The sequence below is a fragment of the Narcine bancroftii genome, chromosome 11 (assembly GCF_036971445.1).
Source record: "Narcine bancroftii isolate sNarBan1 chromosome 11, sNarBan1.hap1, whole genome shotgun sequence".
Classification (NCBI taxonomy): domain Eukaryota; kingdom Metazoa; phylum Chordata; class Chondrichthyes; order Torpediniformes; family Narcinidae; genus Narcine; species Narcine bancroftii.
Window position 1 is genome coordinate 91,263,325 of NC_091479.1, and position 23,789 is coordinate 91,287,113.

Sequence of the window (23,789 nt, forward strand, 5' to 3'; positions counted from 1 at the left end):
CTGGCAACTCATGCTCTTCAGTTACCTGTTGTAATATCTCCTCAAACACAGATGATACATCTTCATTAAAAATTTTATAAAATTCCACAGAAAATCCATCGTCCCCTGGTGACTTCCCATTTGGCATCTTCAACATAGCTTCCTTAATCTCAAATTCTGTAAATGGAGCTTCCAATTCCATAACATCCTCCTCTTCCAATGCTGGTAATGTTAATTTAGATAAATAAGATTCAATAGAACCACTATCCTGTTTCCCCTCAGAAATATTCAATTTTTTATAAAATGAATAAAACTGGACATTAATTTCCTGAGATTTATAAGTAACTGTTGAATTCTTTTTAACCTGTTTTGGAAACCTGCTCCGTCTTTAACTGCCACGCTAGTACCTTACGTGCCCTCTCACCCAACTCATAATAACATTGCTTAGATCGATTAATTAAATGCTCAAATTGATAAGTTTGCAATGTATTATAACGTAATTTCAAATTAGCCAAAGCCACATTTTTTAAAATCTTCTGTCACATCTTTCTGAAATTCCTTCTCCAATTCAGCAATTTACTTCTCCAGTTCCAAACTCTCTGCCATATAGAGTTTCTTAACTTTAGTAGTATAACTAATAATCTGCCCTCTTAAATAAGCTTTTAATGTATCCCATAATACAAAATGACTATCTACAGAATTAGCATTCTCAGTCAAAAACAAAGTAAGTTGTTCCTTAACAAAAGGAACAAATTCTGTTTTTTTCAACATTGTATTAAATCTCCATCTATAAGATGAACATACCACTTCTGAACTTATGCAAGAGAAAAATAATAAAGAATGATCTGATATGACCCTATTTTTATATTCCGCCTGTAATACTCTTCCTTGTAAATGTGCGGAGATACTAAAAAAAAAATCTATTCTGGAAAATGAATCATGTCAGGACGAATAAAAAGAGAAATGCTTCTCCATAGGATTGATCCTTCTCCGTAGGATTGACCCTCCTCCGTAGGATTGACCCTTCTCCGTAGGATTGACCCTTCTCGAAATATCCACCAAATTTAAGTCCTTCATCAAAGCCCCAATTTGTACCGCCATCTTTGATTTCTTTATACTTTTTGGAGATCTATCCAGGAAAGGATCCAAAACACAATTAAAATCTCCCCCAACTATGATACTTTCATTAGCTTGATTTAGCAACAAAAAAATCATCAGAAATAAAATGCTCATCATCCACATTAGGTGTGTAAACATTAAGCAAAGTCCAAGGTTCAGCAAAAAAATTACAATTCACCCTTAAGACCCATCCAACATTTCCTTCCATATTTTGTAATTCAAAAGACAAATTCTTATGAATTATAATTGCTACCCCTCTTGCCTTAGAATTAAATGAAGAAGAAAACACATGACCAAACCAATCTCTCTTCAATTTCAAATGTTCTTTTTCAGTCAAATGAGTTTCTTGTAAAAAGGCAGTGTCAATTTTCATTTTCTTAATATACGCCAAAACTCGCTTTTGCTTAATCCGATTATTTCACCCCTGAACATTAAGAGCTTTGGTGAAAGATATGTATAGTAGAGAGATGGTTTTACCTGTATTGATGGAATTTGAGTCTCTTTGATTTCTTCTATACCAAGAAAGGGTTATATTTCTGTTATGAACCAAGTATTACAAGACAACATGGATAAACCAGAATGGGAGAAGTCGAAGCTTAAATGGGAAAATGATTTAGCTTTTGTTTTTCCTGAAGACTATTGGGCAGATACGTGTCATGATAGTGTTACTAAATTGACGAATGTGCAGTATGGAATGGGTAATTATAACATTTTACATCAGTTGTATTTAACCCCAGAGAAATTGAAAAATATGGTTTTAGTAATTCAGACTCTTGTTTTGGATGTGGTGTATGTACTGGTACTTTTTTTTTACATGCTGTTTGGTCTTGTGTTCATTTACAACCATTTTGGCAAGAAATTAGGTTAAGTTTGGAAAAATGATATGACATTAAGTGACCACTAGACCCATCTATTTTGTTTTAATGGGTTATAGGATTCCTTTAAAGGGATTAGGGTTGGATAAATTTCAAATTGCATTTGTATGCTTAGCATTGTCTGTAGCTTGAAAATGTGTAGCAAGTACATGGAAAGATAACATAGTGATTAATATAATGTGGTGACATAATGAATTGAAAGCTTGTATTGTTATGGAAAAAAAACATAATTTGCATGATAATTATTTTTTGTTAATAAGTGGTTACCCTATTTGGAATATATGCATTTAGATGTATTTTGATTTATTATATATTCTTAGTTTCTGTTTATATATTTTGGCTCTCCTTAAGAGAGCTGGCTGATGGGGTGGGAGGGGACACAGTTTTTTAAATATTTTTTTGTTTTTTAAATTTAAAAAAAAATGTACTTATATAAAATTGTCTTTATGGAATGTATGCTGTATTATTAAAAATGATCTTTCAAATAAATAAATACACCAGGAAGCATGTTTGGAGCCCAGTGTGCAGTCAACAGTTCATGTAGGGTGCAGTCCAGCTGAAGAGATTGCCTTTCCTTTCCCATCCTCAGATGCTGCCCAACCCAATGAGATCCTCCAGCAGGTTTTTTTTTGCTTTTATCAGGCCTCTCATCAATTGTCTTGCTTTAGAACCATAGAACATTAGAGCACAGAAAACAGGCCCTTTGTCCCTTCCAGTCAGTTCCAAAGCACCCAGTCTGTACCCCTCCCATCCATCCATCTCCCTGTCCAAATTTTTCTCAAATGTTAAAATTGATCCCACATTCATCTCATCAGCTAGCAGCTCGTCCCATACTCACTGTGTGAAGAACTTCCCTCTAATGTTCCCCCTAAATCAGCAGTCCTCAAACTCTCCCCCCCCCCCCCCCCTACTTAAATACCACCTTAGGTAATCCCTTACTAACCTCAGAGCACTTAAGGCAAAACAGAAGTTGAGAACCACTCCTCTTTCACCCTGCCTTCTGGTTTGTATTCTCACTTCTCTGAGGGGAACGACCCCTTCTGCGACTGGGCATCAACAGGGACTGAGACTGATTTTGGGGAGGGGGGGGATTTAACTACAAAGACTAGGAGCCACAGTGGGGAGAAGGGGGTGCTGGAGAGCTGATGGAATAAGGTAGAGGGATGGAAATCGATGAACGTGTCATGTGGAAGACAGGTTTCTTTTGTAAGTCATTGATTGTGAATAAAGAACTTTTTTTTGGAAGGGAAAAGGCTCTGCATGGATGAAGAGAGAAAACCTGTTGGGAGAAGCAGCGATAGAGACTAAATATCCGCACTCATGCAGTTCCTGTTCCGTCTTGGCTGCTTCTCTCGGGCTTCTTTCTGGGCGGGGTGGACCGATCACAACACTTTGCATCCACTGGGAGCTGCAGGGGTTGCGAGAAAAGTTCCAGGGGAGGGAAAAATGCGACCGAGTTCCCTGCAAGTGAGCAGGCTGCGTCTGACCAGGCTCTGCGGCAACCTTGGAGGGCTTGAACGAGAAGGTTACGCGGGCGGCCGGGCTGCGGAGACGGGGCGGAGGCGAGGGCTGCCGGGGGGACCGGCCGCTGCCTTGCCGCGTGTCTCCGCCGTTCTCCGGCGCGGGGTTCACTCCTCCCGCGGCTTGACCGCAACTTACCAGGACGAATTTCGCAAGTCCGTGGAGGCTCCAGAAAAGTTTTGGAGCGAATGTGCCCAGCAGATCACCTGGTTTAAACCGTGGCGAAAGATTCTGGATTTTTCAGACCCGCCTTCTGTTCGATGGTAAGTATTTGTTGTTGCAAATAAAGGTCCAAGTGGCCCGCTTTGCGCTGTAATTTCACGCTGCTGACCAGAAGCGCAGGGGGTTCCGCTCCGCTCGCTTCCTTTGCCATCAGCTGGACGGGGGTGGAAAGTATCTCTGAGATACTTCACGAGGGGAGGTGGGGAAGGGGAGGTGGGGAAGGGGAGGTGGGGAAGGGGAGGTGGGGAAGGGGAGGTGGGGAAGGGGAGGTGGGGAAGGGGAGGTGGGGAAGGGGAGGTGGGGAAGGGGAGGTGGGGAAGGGGAGGTGGGGAAGGGGAGGTGGGGAAGGGGAGGTGGGGAAGGGGAGGTGGGGAAGGGGAGGTGGGGAAGGGGAGGTGGGGAAGGGGAGGTGGGGAAGGGGAGGTGGGGAAGGGGAGGTGGGGAAGGGGAGGTGGGGAAGGGGAGGTGGGGAAGGGGAGGTGGGGAAGGGGAGGTGGGGAAGGGGAGGTGGGGAAGGGGAGGTGGGGAAGGGGAGGTGGGGAAGGGGAGGTGGGGAAGGGGAGGTGGGGAAGGGGAGGTGGGGAAGGGGAGGTGGGGAAGGGGAGGTGGGGAAGGGGAGGTGGGGAAGGGGAGGTGGGGAAGGGGAGGTGGGGAAGGGGAGGTGGGGAAGGGGAGGTGGGGAAGGGGAGGTGGGGAAGGGGAGGTGGGGAAGGGGAGGTGGGGAAGGGGAGGTGGGGAAGGGGAGGTGGGGAAGGGGAGGTGGGGAAGGGGAGGTGGGGAAGGGGAGGTGGGGAAGGGGAGGTGGGGAAGGGGAGGTGGGGAAGGGGAGGTGGGGAAGGGGAGGTGGGGAAGGGGAGGTGGGGAAGGGGAGGTGGGGAAGGGGAGGTGGGGAAGGGGAGGTGGGGAAGGGGAGGTGGGGAAGGGGAGGTGGGGAAGGGGAGGTGGGGAAGGGGAGGTGGGGAAGGGGAGGTGGGGAAGGGGAGGTGGGGAAGGGGAGGTGGGGAAGGGGAGGTGGGGAAGGGGAGGTGGGGAAGGGGAGGTGGGGAAGGGGAGGTGGGGAAGGGGAGGTGGGGAAGGGGAGGTGGGGAAGGGGAGGTGGGGAAGGGGAGGTGGGGAAGGGGAGGTGGGGAAGGGGAGGTGGGGAAGGGGAGGTGGGGAAGGGGAGGTGGGGAAGGGGAGGTGGGGAAGGGGAGGTGGGGAAGGGGAGGTGGGGAAGGGGAGGTGGGGAAGGGGAGGTGGGGAAGGGGAGGTGGGGAAGGGGAGGTGGGGAAGGGGAGGTGGGGAAGGGGAGGTGGGGAAGGGGAGGTGGGGAAGGGGAGGTGGGGAAGGGGAGGTGGGGAAGGGGAGGTGGGGAAGGGGAGGTGGGGAAGGGGAGGTGGGGAAGGGGAGGTGGGGAAGGGGAGGTGGGGAAGGGGAGGTGGGGAAGGGGAGGTGGGGAAGGGGAGGTGGGGAAGGGGAGGTGGGGAAGGGGAGGTGGGGAAGGGGAGGTGGGGAAGGGGAGGTGGGGAAGGGGAGGTGGGGAAGGGGAGGTGGGGAAGGGGAGGTGGGGAAGGGGAGGTGGGGAAGGGGAGGTGGGGAAGGGGAGGTGGGGAAGGGGAGGTGGGGAAGGGGAGGTGGGGAAGGGGAGGTGGGGAAGGGGAGGTGGGGAAGGGGAGGTGGGGAAGGGGAGGTGGGGAAGGGGAGGTGGGGAAGGGGAGGTGGGGAAGGGGAGGTGGGGAAGGGGAGGTGGGGAAGGGGAGGTGGGGAAGGGGAGGTGGGGAAGGGGAGGTGGGGAAGGGGAGGTGGGGAAGGGGAGGATTAAAAAAAACCCCACACAAACTAATGTTGGAGAAACTCAGCAGGTCAGGCAGTGCAAAGGTATAGATACATCACCAAGTTCCGGGCTTGCTTCTTTCACTGTTGGGTTGGTTTCTAAAGTCTGAGAAGTACTTTTGCAGCCAAACAACAAAAAAAAACCCACACTAACAATTCGCAAACAGTTGAAGGAAGGTTCTTAAATGTTTTACCTCAGGCAAAATGAAGCTTTTGTGTCGCAGGCAATTGAGTTGGAATTGAACTATTAAAAACCTGTAAAGGAGTGCCAAGTCGGAGAGGATATGTGTGTTTTATTTAACATCATGAGTTGTTGACCAGCAAGTATTTCCAACTACGCCGTTTAGACTGACAACGAGGAGAGGCACTGCACCTGCAGCCCCCTCCAGGTTCAACCCTCCGGGTTCAATCCTGACTTCAGCTGGTGGCTGTTACTGCCAGTCCCTTTTTCCCTGGGTGCTCTCCTTCCTTCCTCCCCCACTCCCCCCCCACCCCTTACATCCCAATAGGTTAATTGGCGACTGTAAATTTGTAGTTAAGTGGCAAATGGTATAAACTGGGAAATGAAGATCAAAGAATAGTACAGGTCCTTCGGCCCACGATGTTGTGCCGCCCTATAAATACCTACCGAAAAACAACTAAATCCACCCTACATCGTGACCCTCGATTTTCTTTCATCGGTCTCTTAAATGCCCTTGTTGTTCCCTCCACCGCCTACAACTCTGTGTACAAAAAAAACACACACACAACTTACCCCTGATGTCTCCCCTAAACTTCCTCCCTTCACTTTGTACAGATTTGCTCTGGTGTTTGCTATTTGATGGGAAATGATGCTGGCTGTCTATCTTATCTCTACCTCCTCTACATCATGCTGTAGTCCTCTATTAAATCACCTTTCACCCTTCTTTGGTCCAAAGAGAAAACCTCTAGCTCTGCTAACCTTGCTTCCTAAAAGATAGAATGAATGAGTTGCATGTGGCCTGGGAAGTCAGGCATCTGGGAATGGGGCTGATAAAATTGATCTGGGTGCTAGAATTGACTCAGTAAGCTCTGGTTTCATGTGCTGCAGTAAGTGACAAATGACTGAATCAAATTAGAAGACATCGTTCATGCCACATTCATCCAAGAGGTGAGCTAAAGATCAGACATTGCAGGGCAAACTGGTTTTCAGTTTCATCCTCTTTCGAGTTCATCTGCCCCCATTCAAACTTGATTATTTCTGGTCATTGAATCCTGGCATCTATGTCTCAGCATCTGCCTAGTCCCTCTCACCCTCAACTCATGCTTGCGGTTCTGGCTTTCACTCTTGCTTCAGCAAAGCCTTTATTTAAAAATTCTTGTTTTCAAATAGCATTGTCTGTTTACTCTGTTTCAGTGCTTAAAAACTTCTGAGACTTCTACACTTGCCTTGGAAGTAAAATGCTTTACCATCACAGGCAAGCAGGCCTTTAGAAAGCTGTAGGGTTCCCCTCCCCTCCCCTCCCCCCTGCCACCCCCACCAAACCTAACCACCTTTGTCTCTTTCTACCTTTATCTTTTAAAGTATAGCTCTGCCTAAATTTTTGATTCTTTGGCGAGGCTGTCACCTTTTGTTTGATAATGCTCTTCGGAATCAGCCTGGAACATTTTATTATGTTTTCAAGTTTATTTATCATCTGATTATAAAACCTGAAGAAACTGCATTTGCCTGTCCTCTGCCAAACGCACATACAGACAAATGATACATATGCACAGTACTGAGATACAAATATGATTGGCAGAGAGTAGGTGGAGCCAGCCTCCCAGGTTACCTCCCCGCAGGTACAGTGGGTTTCCCCCTGCAATAGGTAGGAAGGGAGACAGGTGCAGGCAGCCATAGACAGACTAGTGGTTGTATCACTACAAATTGGCATCTACAAAGTAATTTGGAGCCAAAACATGGAGGTTAAAAATTCAGATCGAGTCCATTTACAAATGCAGCATAGAAAGGATTCTTAAGCAAGTTATCAACTGCAGTCAGCTTTCATTTTTAAATATAAATATAATTCAAGTCCTGCAACCACGGGATCTGTGTTTGGCAGCATCCACAAGGGCTTGCAGACTCCAGGGGAGCAATGGACTGACGCAAGGACCAGAAAGTTGGAGAATACTCCTCTTCCCCAGTTGAGAAGAAGCTTTGGATATAATCCTACAGAACGATGACTACGACAGTGGACTAGCGAGGGACTCGGCAGCTGAAGGACCATCACGGGCTGCAGGCTGTTGGCGACCTGCGGTCGAAGGACTCGCACAGGCTGGAGGTTGTTGGAGTCTGGTTAATGCAGAACTAGTTATTGGAACCAGTATTCAAGGTGGGGGGGGGGGGGTGCTGAGGTCAAGAATGGCTCCCGAAAGGCCTCGGGGCCTGAAGGCTTCCTGATCATATCAGAGGTTTGGACCTGGACCACGTTGCTGATAGATTGAGCTGGAATCTGTGCAGCTGTCAAGGCTGCAGGAGCAGGGGAGGCAAATCTATGGGCATTCACCATCTCTGAAAGGACTCACTTTTGCTTCTCTTTCATCTATTGTTAGTGGCACCGGGCAATGCTCATGGTGTCTTTTTGTTGGCTTTATAACTGTCAAAAGTGGAAGTATATCATGTATATTAAAATTTTAAAGTATTATTAAGTAACTGTAAAAAAAAACCTTTGAAAATGGGTACATCTAGTAGTTTCAGACTCAATGTTACTGATATCAGGCCTTTATTTATGAGTTCTTCAATTCAATTTTTCCCTTGATGGGATTTAAACTCTTACCTTTGGATGAATAGTCCAGGCTTGTGGTTACTTGTCTAACAATTCATCTATGCTATTTGTTCTGCGTGATCCATTATTTCATTTTCAATAAATAGCTGTTCATCCAACATTTAGCAGTGTGCTTCCTACCAGCCTCCTAGACATGTCAACTTTTCTCCCTGAACTGCATTGATTCCTGTATCTCAGCCCTGTAATCCAAACATTCTCTTACCTATGTTAAAATCAATATTATTGTTGTCGTCAAATCTGACCTTTATTTAGGGGCGGGGGGGGGGATAAAATGAGAGCAAGCAAGAATAGTAGAGATTTCCTTCTTTTGACTTTCCCATTTGGTGAGAAGGAGAGCCTGGGGAATCATGAAAACTGGTTGGAGCAGTGGAGATTTTCTATTTTTTTTGAAAATCCTCCACACAGTATAATTTAATCACCGCATGTACCCAGGGTAGTTGACAATAATCTTCCAAGGGAATGTTGCTGAAGAACCATAAATAATGCCAATTAAACATTTATGTAGAGTTGAACTTGGTTAAATAGGAAGCTTGAAGAAAAAATTTGCCTTTCTGCTGTATATTTCAGGTACGTTGACGGTGAACTTAACGTGTGCTATAATGCACTAGATCGTCATGTTGAAAATGGACGGGGAGACCAAATTGCCATCATTCATGACAGTCCAGTTACTGGGACCTTACAAACTATTACCTACAGTGAAACTTTGGAACAGGTAATATTGACTTCTCATTAAGTTGAACTCAATTGTGCTTTGATGCCACTGTTGTTACCTCTGGGGTTTGTTTTCCTCAAGGACAATCAATTTATTTCTCCTTGTCCTTTGGCCCTCAACTTTCAACATCGCTTCCAAACCTATCTATTCTTCCCTGGTACCTAATATCTATGTTCAGACCTTGGGCAGGCATGCTAAGATATTAGAGCAGCGCAACTCAGAATTCTTTTTGAAAGTTTTTTAAAACCAAGTGCTGGAAACACATGAACTATAGAGTGATTGTGCTGGACAACATAGAAGTAGGCATTTGCTATCCCATTTGACTTCGCCTGGTCTATATTTCTCTAAGTTAATGTGGCAGAAGCCTACAGTAATGAATGGGGGAAATCAGCTGCTGAGGGGAGGGTACATAATCTAAATCAGTGGTTTTCAACCTTTTTCTTTCCACACACGTAACTCTTTAAGTAATCCCTTTGCCATCGGTGCTCTGTGATTCGTAAGGGATTGCTTAAGGTGATATGTGAGTGTGAAGGGAAGTTTAGAATCACTGCTCTAGACCCAATTGTTACTGAAATATTTTGCTTGAGAAAAATGGTCATTGGCCCATTTCCTTTGGAGTTGTGAAACCGTGCACATAATGAGTCAATTGGGTACGATTAAAATAGTGGTTTTCAAACTTTTTCTTTTCACCCACATACCAACTTAAGCAATCCCTTACTGATCACAGAGCACTAATGGCATAGGGAATACTTAAAGTGGCATGCAAGTGGAAGGAAAAAGGCTGAGAACCACTGAACTAAACACTTAAATCTTAAGACATAATGAAAAGCTCCTGCATCTGTAGCTTTTGTTTCTTTACCATTAAAATCTTTGTTTAAATTTGCTTTTAAGTGTTTTAGGCTTTTAATGTCAAATTTAGTTTTCAAGGTTGAATTTATTCTTATAGGATGGTAACAGGCCCATCCAGCCCATCAGCCCATGCTCCCCCTCCCATACACCTATTGACCTGCAATCCCTGTACGTTTTTGAACGGTGGGAAGAAATTGGATCACTTGGAGGAAACCCACGCAGACATGGGGAGAATGCACAAACTCCTTACAGACAACGTGGGATTAGGCCCTGTAATTGTGTGGTGCTAACTGCTACGTTAACCATGCTGCCCTAATAAATTTCATTATGGTTTGATAAATTTAATTTTTAATACATTAAATTTGACTTTTATGAAATAACCTTGTAGACAGTCAGTGAGGTTGGAGAGCTCATAGTTTGTCAAAGTTTCATAAAATGTTTTTTATATATTCGGTAGGAGAAAAGTACAGAGGAAACCAGCTAAACTTTGAGTGCTTCACAAGGGCCCATAAACTCTGAGCCGAGCCAAAAGAAAGTTGAGAATAGACTGGCATAGACAGATGTTTATGCTGGCAGGAACTCAATGTGTCAGGCAGCATCCATGGATAGAGGTGGTTGCCCAACATATTGGGTCAGGATCCTTTATTGACGCTAAAATAGGAAGCGGTGATATCAGTATCAATTATACAATGGTGTTAGAAAAAAGAGGGGAGGGGGGTGATGGCAGATCAGACAGAAATTGGGAGAGGTGGAGAGACCTGCCTTATTGACCCAGGAATTAATATCATAATCTTTATTGCATTCTAAGATTGCTAAAGGAAATTTATTCTTCTAGAGTTGAGAACAGTTGCAGAAAATGTTGCAGATATAAAATTCTTGTACAACTACTGCAAACTGTTTCAAAAGAGCTTATTGTCCCTGCATTCTAATTTCCAGGAGTAATTCTTGTTAAAAATCTGCAGAAACACTTACAATGAAAATTGCTCCATTTTTAAATAAATCTATTTTTTTCTGTTTACCTTACTAAAAAGAAAGAAAAACAAATTTTTGTAAATATATAATACACCTGGCACCTTGCATTTAACAAGAAGCCACATTACACTATTTCTGCCAGTGGAAACAGTTTTAATTAATTCACATTTCCTAGCTTATTAATTGGCGTGAGCACTTCTAATGACCTTTCTCAACACCCTTAACGTTATATGTGCATTTAGTCTGGTTCAATTAACCCTGCGACTGCTCAGCTAAATTTTTGCTGCATCCTGTCAAGGATTTTCTCATCTTTCCTGTACTGAACGGGCCTGAATCTTATGGTTGTGGCTAACAGTTATTATATAAAGCCTTGTTTTTTCCATGCCTGTATTTGTGTAGCCTAGGATTCCAGATGTTAATTTCATAATTTTCTCAGCCTAACTGTTCCCTTCAAAGGTTTGTCCATACAGATATCAAGATTTCCCTGTTTTTGCCTTCATTACATTTTCATGTTGCAGTGCCTTTACTAATTCTTAACTCCAAAATTTGTCATTTTGCACACCTCTTCACTAGCTTTCATCTGTAACATCTCTGCTTAGTCCACCAGTTTGTCTAACTCAATTTAAAGTATATTACTATCTTCCGCACTTTGTCACATTTTCAAGCTCTGAGCTGCATCAACTCTTTCCTCGTCTAATGACACAACAAATTATTATAACCTAAAAATAACTCCATTGCCAAAAATTTGTTTGTGGAAAGTTTGTTTCTCGCATGAGAATCAGCTTTGTTTTTCACTCGTGTTAATCTTTAATAGCAAGATTGCCAAAGAGATTGCACTACTTTTTGAAATACTAGTTGATTAATAATTAAACTTAAAGGTCTTTTACCATCCTTGAAAAGCCAAATTGCACTAAATCTACACAAGAAAATCTTTTGTTTACAAATATCTATCTGATTTGTGTCTCTCAATTATCTTAATTTTTTTTGAGGGTTTCTAGGAGTTAGTAGCAAGGCCAACACTGATTGCCCAATGGTGACTGACCTTGAGAAGGTGGGGGTGAAATCGCTGCAGGTATTTCTGTTGAAGGTATATTCACTGTGCTATTGGGAAAGCAGTTCTAGGATTTAGCCCTGAAAGATTGGTGATCAATTTCCAAAGTGGGATGGTGTGTATCTTGAAGGGGATCCTGCAGTGGTGGTGATTCCACATGCTTGGGAGGTACTGTTGCAGTACCCTTAGCGAGTAACAGCAGTGCATTTTGGAGATGGTACACACGTGCGACAATGGTGAAGGGTGAGCATGTTTAGGATAATAATGGGGTGTCTTAAAATAACTTGCATTGACTTGGGTGGTGTTGAGTTTCTTGAGAGTAGTTGGTGCAATGCTTATCAACACATCAGCTGCTAAATGGAACCTTGAGGGTTGTGGACATGATTTGAGCTGTCCACACTCTATCAAACCAGTTGTAGCTATTAATGCATTTATCTATCTATCTATTTATTTATTTATTTATTTATTTATTTATGTGGCAGATCCATTGCAGTTACTCAGAAGGAAAGTGCAGGAAAGGCAGTCAAATTGAAGGACCCATCACCCCCAGTCACATGCGTCTCCCTCCTCTAGTTAGGTAGAAGGCTCAAGTGTGTGAAATAGCTGAAAATTAACCCCCCCCCCCACCCCCAACCCAAAGCTATCAGGCTTTTGAATGAAGCTAAACACCACCTGCTGGAGGAACTCAATGCATCAAGCAGGAGAAAAAGAATTGTCAACGTATTGGGCTGAAACCCTTCATCAAGACTAGGGAATGTGGAGAAGAGAAGTCAGTGTAAAAACTGCAGGGTGGAAGGGGTAGGATGTGGTCCATGAGGGATTGGTGAATCAGACGTGACTCATGATAGACAGTGGTGAAAGATTGGCAGATGCCAGTCAATTGGGGACAGAGGCAAGAGAAGCAAAGGGGTCAGATGGAGGAAGATGAGTCACTCAGGGGAGTGAGTGATAAGTGGAAACAAAAGCTGCCAGTGTTGGAATCTGATAAGGGAAGATAAAGTGGTGTAAAGAGAGATCTATGGAAACGGGTGGGGGAAATGAAACCAGAATCCAGTGAAAAGATGGGGGTGGAGGGGGATGATTATGGATAGGTGAGCTGAGTGAGGATGGGTGGGAAAGGGACAAAAAATGAGGTGGGAGGATAAATGCTCTCATGCTGCCCTTGTTTTGTAGAAATTGATCAAAATTCTGTAATTGTGCCCTTCCACTTCACACAGTTCCCTGAATGTTAAAGATGACATTTTAGAATCCTTCTTCCTATACCTGTGACAAATAAAGTTAACATTTGAAACTCTGTGAGAATGTTATTGGTGATCTGGTTGAATATTGAGGCTAGCTGACCTGACTTATAGGAGGTGATTTTTGTCCAGTACTTCTACTGTGTGAATGAAGCTTGGTCTCGCCTGAATGTTGTTTTTGATCTTTCTGCATTCAAGCTTGGCCTACATGAATCTCCAGTTTTTGTTTTAAACATTGTGAAATATTCAGTTGCCTTTTCTTCAGATGCCATGACAGAAGTAAGGTTAATGATGAGGGAACTGAACACTGATGAGTCTTGGACGCTGTTCTGAGGAACAACAGAGTACTGCTTGCCCGAGGTTAGGATAATTGACTCCCCACTGACCAGTATGATTTTCTTTTGTACTATGATGGTACTTCTACATGGCCAGTGATTTTTTTTTTCTCCCCTTGTTGCTTATTAACCAGAGCTTTTAAACTTGAGCAGTAAAATAAAATTCCTGCATTCTATTGAGAAGAATGATGAGAGAATTACTTGTAAAAGTTGTTCAGAAAAGACAGAAATGGGATGTGATTGCACAAAATTTTGGTGGTGTTAGAACAAGTTGAGAAAGAGTCGTATTGTGGTGTCAATTTTATAAATAAAGGTGTAGAGAATTAAAATTATAAGGTTGAGCTGAATAGCTATGACACATAGCTTTATCCATTTCTGATCAGTGCTAGAAAGGTACAGAAAAGGTTTGAGATGATGAGAGTTAATTCTCATTACACAAAAAATGTATTTACAGATGCATTGCTCTGGATTCCAGGTGATGCTTTGTAACCACTTACTCAATCCTCCCTCTTTTACACACAATACCCATATATAACCCTCAGGTACCTTCCTCCATTTTGCTTGTACCTTGATGAAGGGCTCAGGCCCGAATATTGGTTATTCAGTATGTTACTGAAGGAAGTCCCATAAAAAAACTTCTCCAGATGTACCCTGGAGAGCATTCTGGCTGGTTGCATCTTTGCCTGGTATGGAGGTGCCTATGTTCGGGACAATTAAAAAAAAAACTCTAGAGGGTTGTTAACTCAGCCTGCAACATCATGGGCATCTGCCATCTCTCCACTGAGGACAGCTACAGAAGGCGGTATCTTAAGAAAGCAGTCTTTATCCTCAAGGAGCCCCACCACCTAAGCCATGCCCTCTTCACTCTGCTACCATCAGGGAAAAAGGTACAGAAGCCATGAGATGAGCACTCAGTGGCACAAGGACAGCTTCTTCCCTTCTGCCATCAGATTTCTGTATGAACTATGGACAGTACCTCACTTTGTCTTTTTATTGTGCTATTTTTATTTATTTTGTAAGATGGGTTATATAAATGTGATGTTGCCACAAAACCATCAATTTCATGATGTGTTTGTGACAATAAATTCTGATTCTCTTTGCCATAGAAAGAATGCAGTTTGCCCTGCTGAGTTCGTCCAGCATTATGTTTTTACATATAATCCTCTTCCAGTTCACACTGCTTGTACCACTTACAGAATCCTGCTGTCTAGATGGTCTTTTCTTTCGTTCCACTAAAATTTAACACTTTACATTTCTCAGCAGAGTTCCATTTGCTCACTTCCCACCCCCATATCCTTGTCATCAGTTACAATTGACCTCACATTTAATACCAGCCATACCGACAACTGCATGGCCTGTACAAGTCCAGTTCATTGAAGTATAATAAAAACTTGTCCTGGTTCTGTCTTCCAATGCACACTTTTCTCCAGTCTATGAAACATCCTTTCTCCGCCACTGTTTCATGTCGCCAAATATTTTAATCCACCTTATTATTATAGTTTCTATTCCATAAACTTGAACATTGTGGACACATCTATTGTGTGGTACCTTATCATGTGACAACAAATTCGCACAGTGCATTTCCCTCATGAATCAGATTATTTAGACACAGTTTGCCTATAACAAATTTGTGCTGGCTTTCTTTCAATCCACAGTTGTCCAAGAGACTGCTCATTCTATCTTTTAATTGTCATAGTGTGAAACTCAGGTGGTGGGCCTCTATTCCGTTGCTCAAATCTTTGCAGCACAGCTACAATGCTTTACCAACCCAAGCAGCCAAGCCACAAAAATTGCACCCAGTTTCATCCTGAGCTGAATGACTCTGGGACAGTATGTTCCTTGGTATCATTGGAAAGGTGCAGTGATCAGCATATTTAAGTCAGTGGTGAGCAGGTTTGCATACCTCCGGTGGTGCGGCAAGCTTCACCCCAACCAGCTGTACTGACAAACCTCTCAGCTCCATCCACAACCTGTTTTTTAACCTTGTTTTGCAATAGCATCACGTTATCTGTAACGCTGTGAGTCCAGGTGCAAGTTCTCGGTCAAAAAATGTCAACAATTCCTTTCCTCCAATGAATGTTGTTTGACCTACCGAGTTTATGGAGCAATTTTATTTTATTTTGTCCTGATTCTAACATTTTTGGTCTCTTCTGGCTCCTTGTGTTTCTGGATGCACAGGAAAGAACAAGATCTAATGGTGATTCTTGATAACATTTCCATTGACTTGTGGTTTTTAAGATAAGAAATTGTATGTCGTGGGTGTGGGTGTATGTGTGTGATGCCACTTCAGATGTCAGCCAGTAATTTGTCTTTTATTTCTTCGTTTTTCCCTCCCCCTCTTTATCTATCACTTGGTTGTCGAAATTGAGCTGCTCTTCATTCTATCCCTTTGGAATTTCCTACCCAACCTGATTCCCTCTGCCCAGCATAAAGAGGGTGAGTGAGGTGTGCGTGTGTCCTTTTCTTCATCCCCTCCTTGTGATTATTGGCCTCTCCTGTGCTCCTGCTTGAACACATCCCTACCTTTTTCCTTCTTTGTATCCTCCCTACAACTTGCTTTACAACACTGGACAATGAAGATTTTGCTTCCTGAACTCTTTGGGTGTATTTTATGGATTTTGGGCTGCTGATCATAAAAAAAAAACATTTTCCTATCATGTACCACCGTTTAGATATAACTTATTTTTGTGTCCTAACATACTAAAAATTTACATCAAGCAGACAAAACCATGAAGTGCAGCATGTAATGGAAAATTCATCTTCTGCCTTTGCACTCGGACGTCTCTGCTCTTCTTGTTGCTGGTACAGTCACTGAGGAATGTGGTGAAAAGTTTCATTAGGACATTGCGACCATGGAAAAGCAGCATCAGGGCATTTGGAATCCATCAATGCTGGCCGACTATTGTTTGACACTGACTTGAGAGGCATCAGTTACTGAGTACAAACAAAAATAAGCGGCAAAACGCTTTTAGGTCAGTTGAACTAACGCAATGTATCACTAACATCCTGCATTTAAACATGCTAAATTCAATAAATGCTTCAATGTGCCATTGTATAGGACAATCCTCAAAACTTAAAAAAATCTCACCTTAACATCAGGGGTCCTCCTATACAAAGAGTATACTTTGACGACAAAATCACAACACCATCGCCATCTTCCTGCCGACTCTGATGCAATCTCGCGCATGCCCTGTTAGTTATTTACGAAGTCTCAACACTCCTCTGTAGGGTCCATCAGCCTGGTCCGCCTGCTGTCAGCTCTGTACAGGCTTTAAACGGCCTGTTAGAGGAGCCAACAGCAGTTTATTTTAAAATACCCAAATAAAAGCTAAACCTTTAAATGATCATTTGTTAGTAGAATATTGTGATATGGCTTTTAACAGCATTCACTGGTCAGCAGTAAGTGCCTGATTTTGGGGAGCTGTGCTGTCTTATACTCAGAACCAACATTTTAGATGGAATTTCCAGGTTGTCCTAGACACGAGTCATCCTACTCAACAGCAAAAACACTAATGTTTCTTGAACTTCCTATGTGATGCAACAAATCTGAAGTTGTCTATCATAATCCTCAATTTTTTTCAGAAGCAAACCTTTTGGGGGAAAAATGTTGTCGAGTGCCATTAGTTGCCGACATAAGGCGTTTTTCTGTACCTGCGCAACAGCTTGTGGCTTCTCTACATTGTTGGCTTGAAGAGCCATCTTATTCAAATGGAAAGACTCTCAACTTCCAAAAGTGTTTCAATCATTCCCTTTTTTTCATTGTACACTATTTATTATAAAAAACAATAAAAAAGATTGGAAAAAGAAAAGAAAGACCATATTTTAAAACTGATTGTTCACTGAAATCGTGTTTCACACACACTGACGAGTTAGAGTATGTTTTATAGACCTTGGGATGTTGATGCAGCAAAAAAAAATTGTAACAAGGCCTCCAGGCCTTGATACTTTCATGAAGGGCTCAAGCCTGAAACATTGGTTATGTATCTTTACCTTTTGCTGTATAAAGTACATTGTTTGACCGGCTGAGGTTCTCCAGCATCATTTACTTCAACCACGGTGTCTGTAGATTTTCGTGTTTTTTTTTCCCCTCTCTTGTAACAAGGCCTAATGTCCCTGTCCTATTAAACAATTCAAACCTGGATTCTGAACAAATGAAGACAGATAAGAGCAAACAACCTTCCGGAAAGTTGTAATAGTCCTTCCAGGACTGTCCACTGCAATTAGGAACAATGGTTCACGATTATTATATCAAAGAGCATACAGTAGCGATGTATAGTAAAGTTAATTGAGTGGTGGAATGAGCGTGCTGTGGAATCACAACAGGATGTAGGAGAGGTGAAGACTTCTTGGTAAAGTAAAAAGTTAAACCAGAAAATCTTCAGATGGTAGGGTTCAGTGCTACACTGCTGGAAAAACCTGGCAACTGTAGGAAGTAAGAGCTATACTTCCTATGAATGCCGCAAGACCTGCTAAGTTTCTCCAGCACATTTGGGTATTGCATTCGTAGAACAATCAACCTCTGTAGGATCATGGGAAAGTTATTTGTTTAAGAGTGATAAGGGCTCGAAAAATGGTGAGGTGAAGGCTGCTGGGGTGAGAACTCTAATTCCAGAGATTGAAGGCAGCGGTAAGCTTTGGTGATTGAGGAGCAGAAGGATCTGATCATGCAGAGAGAAGATATGGATACTAGTTTGGATGGAATCGCTGATGAGAGCATGGGATGGTGGTTGGAACGGTTTGAGACTTTTGTGCAGGAAGTAATAAAGTTAGAGGGAGTGGCAGGTGAGGTGTATTTATCTGTGAAACTTGATCGTTCCCACAGATCCAACTGCTCCTGAGGCGATACTAGTTAAGTACTCAGATTGTAGACTCAGCAATTTTCACTAAATTCAGGTGGCTATTAAAATGCAGGATGTAGCCTTTGTAAAATTTGGCTGTTGCCCCCTCGAACAAAACTGTGTTCTGGCTTCTGATTTTTAGCTTTTCATTTTTCCACTAAATAATCTCTTTTATTCTTGGCGATTATAAATTGCTACTTATCTTCATCTCCCAGTCTGACACTACCAATTCTGAGGCCCCTTGCTTTCTGCACCCTACTTATTAATATGCAGTTACAGATCATTGCAATTAAAATGTATTAGCATAATAAAATGCCATGAAAGTAAGTTTTGAAACATCTTTATTTTGAAATCATATAGGTGTCGAAGTTGGCTGGCGTCCTCGTCAGGCATGGAGTCAAGAAGGGCGATCGAGTTGTTATTTATATGCCCATGATTCCTCAAGCAATGTACACCATGTTGGCTTGTGCGAGAATTGGAGCCGTGCACAGTTTGATATTTGGTGGATTTGCTTCGAAAGAGCTTTCTGTCCGCATGGACCATGCCAAGGTAATGAGTTACAATGTGCATCATCTGATAAGAATGCTGTTGGAAAGTCACGGCAGGACAGCATGCACAAGCTACATCTCTTTTTCTTTGGCTTGGCTTCGCGGACGAAGATTTATGGAGGGGGTAAAAAGTCCACGTCAGCTGCAGGCTCGTTTGTGGCTGACAAGTCCGATGCGGGACAGGCAGACACGATTGTAGCGGTTGTAGGGGAAAATTGGTTGGTTGGGGTTGGGTGTTGGGTTTTTCCTCCTTTGCCTTTTGTCAGTGAGGTGGGCTCTGCGGTCTTCTTCAAAGGAGGTTGCTGCCCGCCAAACTGTGAGGCGCCAAGATGCACGGTTTGAGGCGTTATCAGCCCACTGGCGGTGGTCAATGTGGCAGGCACCAAGAGATTTCTTTAGGCAGTCCTTGTACCTTTTCTTTGGTGCACCTCTGTCACGGTGGCCAGTGGAGAGCTCGCCATATAACACGATCTCAAGCTACATATTGCTATCAGAACTGACGTTTGGATCCTGATCTAGAAACGGCCTACAATATAGCAGAATACTTCACGAGTATGTAATCAATCACGATTTTCCATTTGGGAGATATTACAGTAAATGATTGCAAAGGATAAATTGTCAGATTTAAGGAAGAAGTTCCAGAGCTTGCGTTCTTGACAGCAGATGCCACCACTAAAAATGATTAAACATGGCTCTAAAGGCTCGGAGGTCCCTGAGGTTGAAAGAGGGCTAAAGGACACTATTGAGGCAGCAAAGGGTGAAACCATGCAAGAATCTGAAAATGGTTGGAATTCATAATGTTTATTAAAACCAAAAATAGAGTTTTTTCACTATAAATTATTTACAAAAGGAAAACATTCAAAATCTCATCCCAACCTTAGTTTCATATCCTTAGGGTTACATCACTGTACATTGTTAAATTCATTTCTATTTACGCCACTGTGGCACCTTGTAGTTTACTCTCTTCTGTTGTGTGAGTGGCTTCCCTTTGGTCTCAGCCCCTCAATGCCCAGTTACGGGAGGACTGTAGACTGCGGTTCTTCCCCACAGCTTTCTCGCGTTGGCTGCATCAAACCTCAGTGCTTCCCTCAGCACATACTCCTGCAGCCTGGAATTTTCCACTTGGCAGCATTTCCAGACCAACTTCTCCACGTGCTGAAAGACCAATATAATTTGGGCAGATCAAAGTGAGTCTTTCAACAAGTTGATGGTCTTCCAGCAATTCTGGACATCTGGCTCTGTGGGCATCCCTTGGAGCAGCTCATAGATCAGAGAGTCCTCTGTCACGCTGCTGCTGGGGATGGACTGTGATAAGAACCCTTCCATCCTTCTCCACAGAGTCTTAGTGAATCTGGATTCAGCAAAGAGGTGGGTGACTGTCTTTGCTCCATTACAGTCGTCTTGACGACAATATCCATTGTGCAGGATGTTCCAGTCATACAGGAAGGATGTGACTGGGAGTGCTCCTCTCTCTACCAGCTAGGCCAAGTCATGGTTCGTGAGCACTGGTGATGAGCCATTCTGCTATGTGACCTGGATGGTCTGATCAGGGAACTACCCCAGTGGGTCTATCCGTGTCTCAGGATGCTTCATGCTTAGCCTGATGGCCTTGTGGTCGAAGGTGATGTTCTGGAAAAAACCTTTCCACAAAGGATAGGTGGTTTGGTAAAGTCCAGCTGACTAGGACATTGTGCTGCATTAAGGCCAGGCCCATCCTTTGCAACATCTGGGGCAGGTAGAACCTCAGCACATAGTGACACTTGGTGATCTCGTACTTTGGTTCCACACACAGGCTGATGCAGCAACAAACAAACAAAGGTGGTCATCAGGATGAGGGTCCAGGCTCCAATTTTCTAGTGACCCTTGTCATCATGGATCCCCATGTGAACTGGAAAACCGTTCTGGTGACCGCCAGCGCGGAGATGCGGTGGATGGGCCACACCTGCGCCATGTACAGCATTACTGAGATCATGTTGCATCTGGTGACCCAATTCTTCCCTGTTATTGAGAGCGAACACCACACTCACAGGCCCAATATCTGGCAGACTTCTGCAATCCACTCCGACCAATTCTTTTTGCATACCTCAGCACCTGCAAACTGGATCCCAACTACTTCAGGTAGTCAGTTCTGACTGTGAAGGGGTTGGTGGACCAGATGGGCCAGTTACCGAAAAGCATTGCTTCACTCTTCCGGTTTACCCTGGTGTCCAATATGGACTCAAATTGGGCACAGATGCTGATTAATCTGGAGACTGATCATGTGTCCGAGAAGGCAGCCATGTCTAAGGAGGCCTTGACCTGAGTGCCTCCACTGCCTGTCAATGTCACTCCTCTTATGCCCTTGTCCTCCCTGATAGATTCAGCAAAGGGCTTTATGCAGCGCACAAATAAGACTGGAGAGAGCGGGCCACCCTGCCAAATTCCAGACTGATGGGGAAGCTATCTGCTTCCCACCCATTGATTTGGACTGTGCTATGGATGTCCACATAGATGAGCTTAACTCTGGATTCACTCATCAAAGCTCATTTTGGAGAGCATGTCCATCAGGTTGAAAACGTCTTCTATTTGGTAGCTGTTAAGTCGACTGCTATGCAGGTGATAGATATTTGGTGCAAAGTAGATCTAGGTTGCCGCTTTGAATTCATCTCAGATGTATAGTGAATAATTAAGGATGGCAGGTCAAGAATGTGTTTCAAGTTGTCAAGTCTAGTGAAAATGAAGTCGTGGTCAGGATCATCAGTAATTAATTTGATGATTGTCAAAGTTGCGTAATATCGTTCAGATGGAAATAGACCGCATTTGCAATGGCATGATAAATGGTTCGAAGCTGACCAACATTACGACTTGTTTTAGAAATGTTTAAAATGTCTTTCATTTTTTTAAACCATTGGAGGCACTTGCTATCCTGTGTATCCCGTATTTTGAGGTTGGTACACTCGTTCAAAACGAGTCCACCATTAGTGATCACACTTTCGGCATGTGAATGCCTTTAATTCTGTAATTCCTATCCTAAGCCTCTCCATATTTACCCAAGCTTAGGGCATCTTTCTTATCTCATTTTGGGAACTGTAGTCAGATTTGGTTTGTTAATGCTTTCGGTAATTGTCTTGAGTCATTTTAGTATATTCTACTTGTTTAATGGCCATTTACAGTTCATTTACATTTATAATAGGTGCTTCAATTTTATTTGTGTATTATGGAAATGTCCAGGCTGCTAAAAGAACAAAGTTGAAAATCAAAATGTTTTAAAATATTTAGTTCAATATTTCCACTTGCTGCCTTAAATTTAATAGATAATTGATTGTTTGTCTCAGTCTGAGACGATCCCTCATTGCTAGAAGGGTTGAATTTAGGAGCAGGAACTGTATAAGGTATTGGTGAAGCTGCATCTGGAGTACTGCGTGCATTTCTGCCTCTTGGGAGGCAGTGCAGAGGAGGTTCATCAGGCTGATCCAAGAGATGAGGGGCTTGGTCTGTGAGGAGAGATTGAGTCGGCTGGGATTGAACTCTACTCGCTGGAATTTGGAAGAATAAGAAATGTATGACCATGAAATGAATAGATAAGAAAGAGGTAGGTAAGGTGTTTCCATTGGTGAGGAGACTAGAACTAGGGGCCATTGCCTCAAGATTTAGGCTAGTAGATTTAGGATGGAGATGAAGAGAAACTGCTTTTCTCAGTGGGTGGCAAATCTATGGAATTTTTTGCCCATTGAAGCAGATGATCTACCTCAGTAAAAATATTTTAAGACCAAGATAGATTTTTACATGGTTGGGAAATTAAGGGATATGGTGGGGGGGCGGAGGGGGGAAGGGAAACAGGTAGATGGAGGGGAAGACTATCATCAGATCAGCCATCTCGTTGAATGGCAGAGCAGGTTTGTCGGGCCTTGTTCTCTGCTCCTGTTCCTATTTTATTGTGTTCTTATGAGCCAATCATCTCTTCAGCATATCCTCATTACTTTAATTTCCTCTCCTGTTGTCTACATTTAGTAATGTTGTCTCAATTTCCAAATTTCCCTTTCATGTTTTCTCATGTCAGGCAGTGTCCTGTTGATTTTAATTAATCTTTTGTCTCAAAACCTGTTTCATGGTTTGGACCTCACCCATCCATCTCATTAATCTTGTTACAAAACCTTTCAGATTGTTTATATCTAATTTAGGCTTTAAGTTTTTTTGTTGTTGTTGGTGTTTGGTCTCCCTAGGAACAGAAATCCTTATTCAGTGGGGGATAAATAGAAATGTTTTTTGCCAACTCTTTCTGCACCTCACAACTTGACAGTGTTAACTGTTTGGTCACAAGTGATTCCACACTCTTTGAGACTTTGATCAAGAAACTGTTACTTGCACAAAGGCATCAAAGTCGAACTGAATTATTTTTAATTTTACTCCTTTATTAACAAGCTTCTTTCATTACAACAAGAATGGAGAAAAATTCAAAGAGGAATCCCAAAACACCAAAAAAAGTGATGATGTATGAATTTGTAGTATATTTCTAGTAGTTTGCCACCATTTTCAGTAATTGGCCTCGAATAAACCATTTTAATTGAGAGTTGTTTAGTGACATTGCGAGTGTAATCAGCTTGAGATTCCTTTGTCGCCACCTGTTCTCAAGAAGATTTCGTAGGAGAAAGGAATTCAGTTAACATTTATGGTTCTTCCCCTTATGATGTCTGTTTCATTGAAAAGAGTAAAAAGTGGGAATATTTATGATACTCATTAAGTGCAAAATATCCTGTTACATGCAACAAAGTAAACTGAGTTTAATCACATAATCAGTGGATTGCCGAATTGATGCACTTACAGATGTGTGAAGTTAGCAAAACATCTTCTGCAACCTTTCAGTAGATTGAACAAAGGAAAGTTTATTGTTATATAAATATGCACAATGTGCTGATGCACTTAAATTCTTGATTTGCTGTAGCCTCATAGGTGCAT

At 43.0% G+C, this 23,789-nt stretch overlaps 1 protein-coding gene across 2 annotated transcripts in view; it reads left to right on the forward strand.

Moving 5' to 3' along the window:
* The first annotated feature begins 3,221 nt into the window (after positions 1-3,221).
* The window catches only part of acss3 (acyl-CoA synthetase short chain family member 3), a 47,359-nt gene continuing 26,791 nt past the window's right edge, over positions 3,222-23,789 (forward strand). Inside the window, exons 1-3 of one of the 2 annotated variants that reach the window (XM_069904024.1) lie at positions 3,222-3,757; positions 8,879-9,023; positions 18,667-18,855. In XM_069904024.1, the coding sequence (XP_069760125.1) occupies positions 3,294-3,757; positions 8,879-9,023; positions 18,667-18,855 (798 nt within the window). In that variant the 5' untranslated portion in view covers positions 3,222-3,293. Of the gene's footprint in view, positions 3,758-8,878; positions 9,024-16,419; positions 16,441-18,666; positions 18,856-23,789 lie in introns of those variants that run through there. The other variant, XM_069904025.1, reaches the window with a different exon arrangement.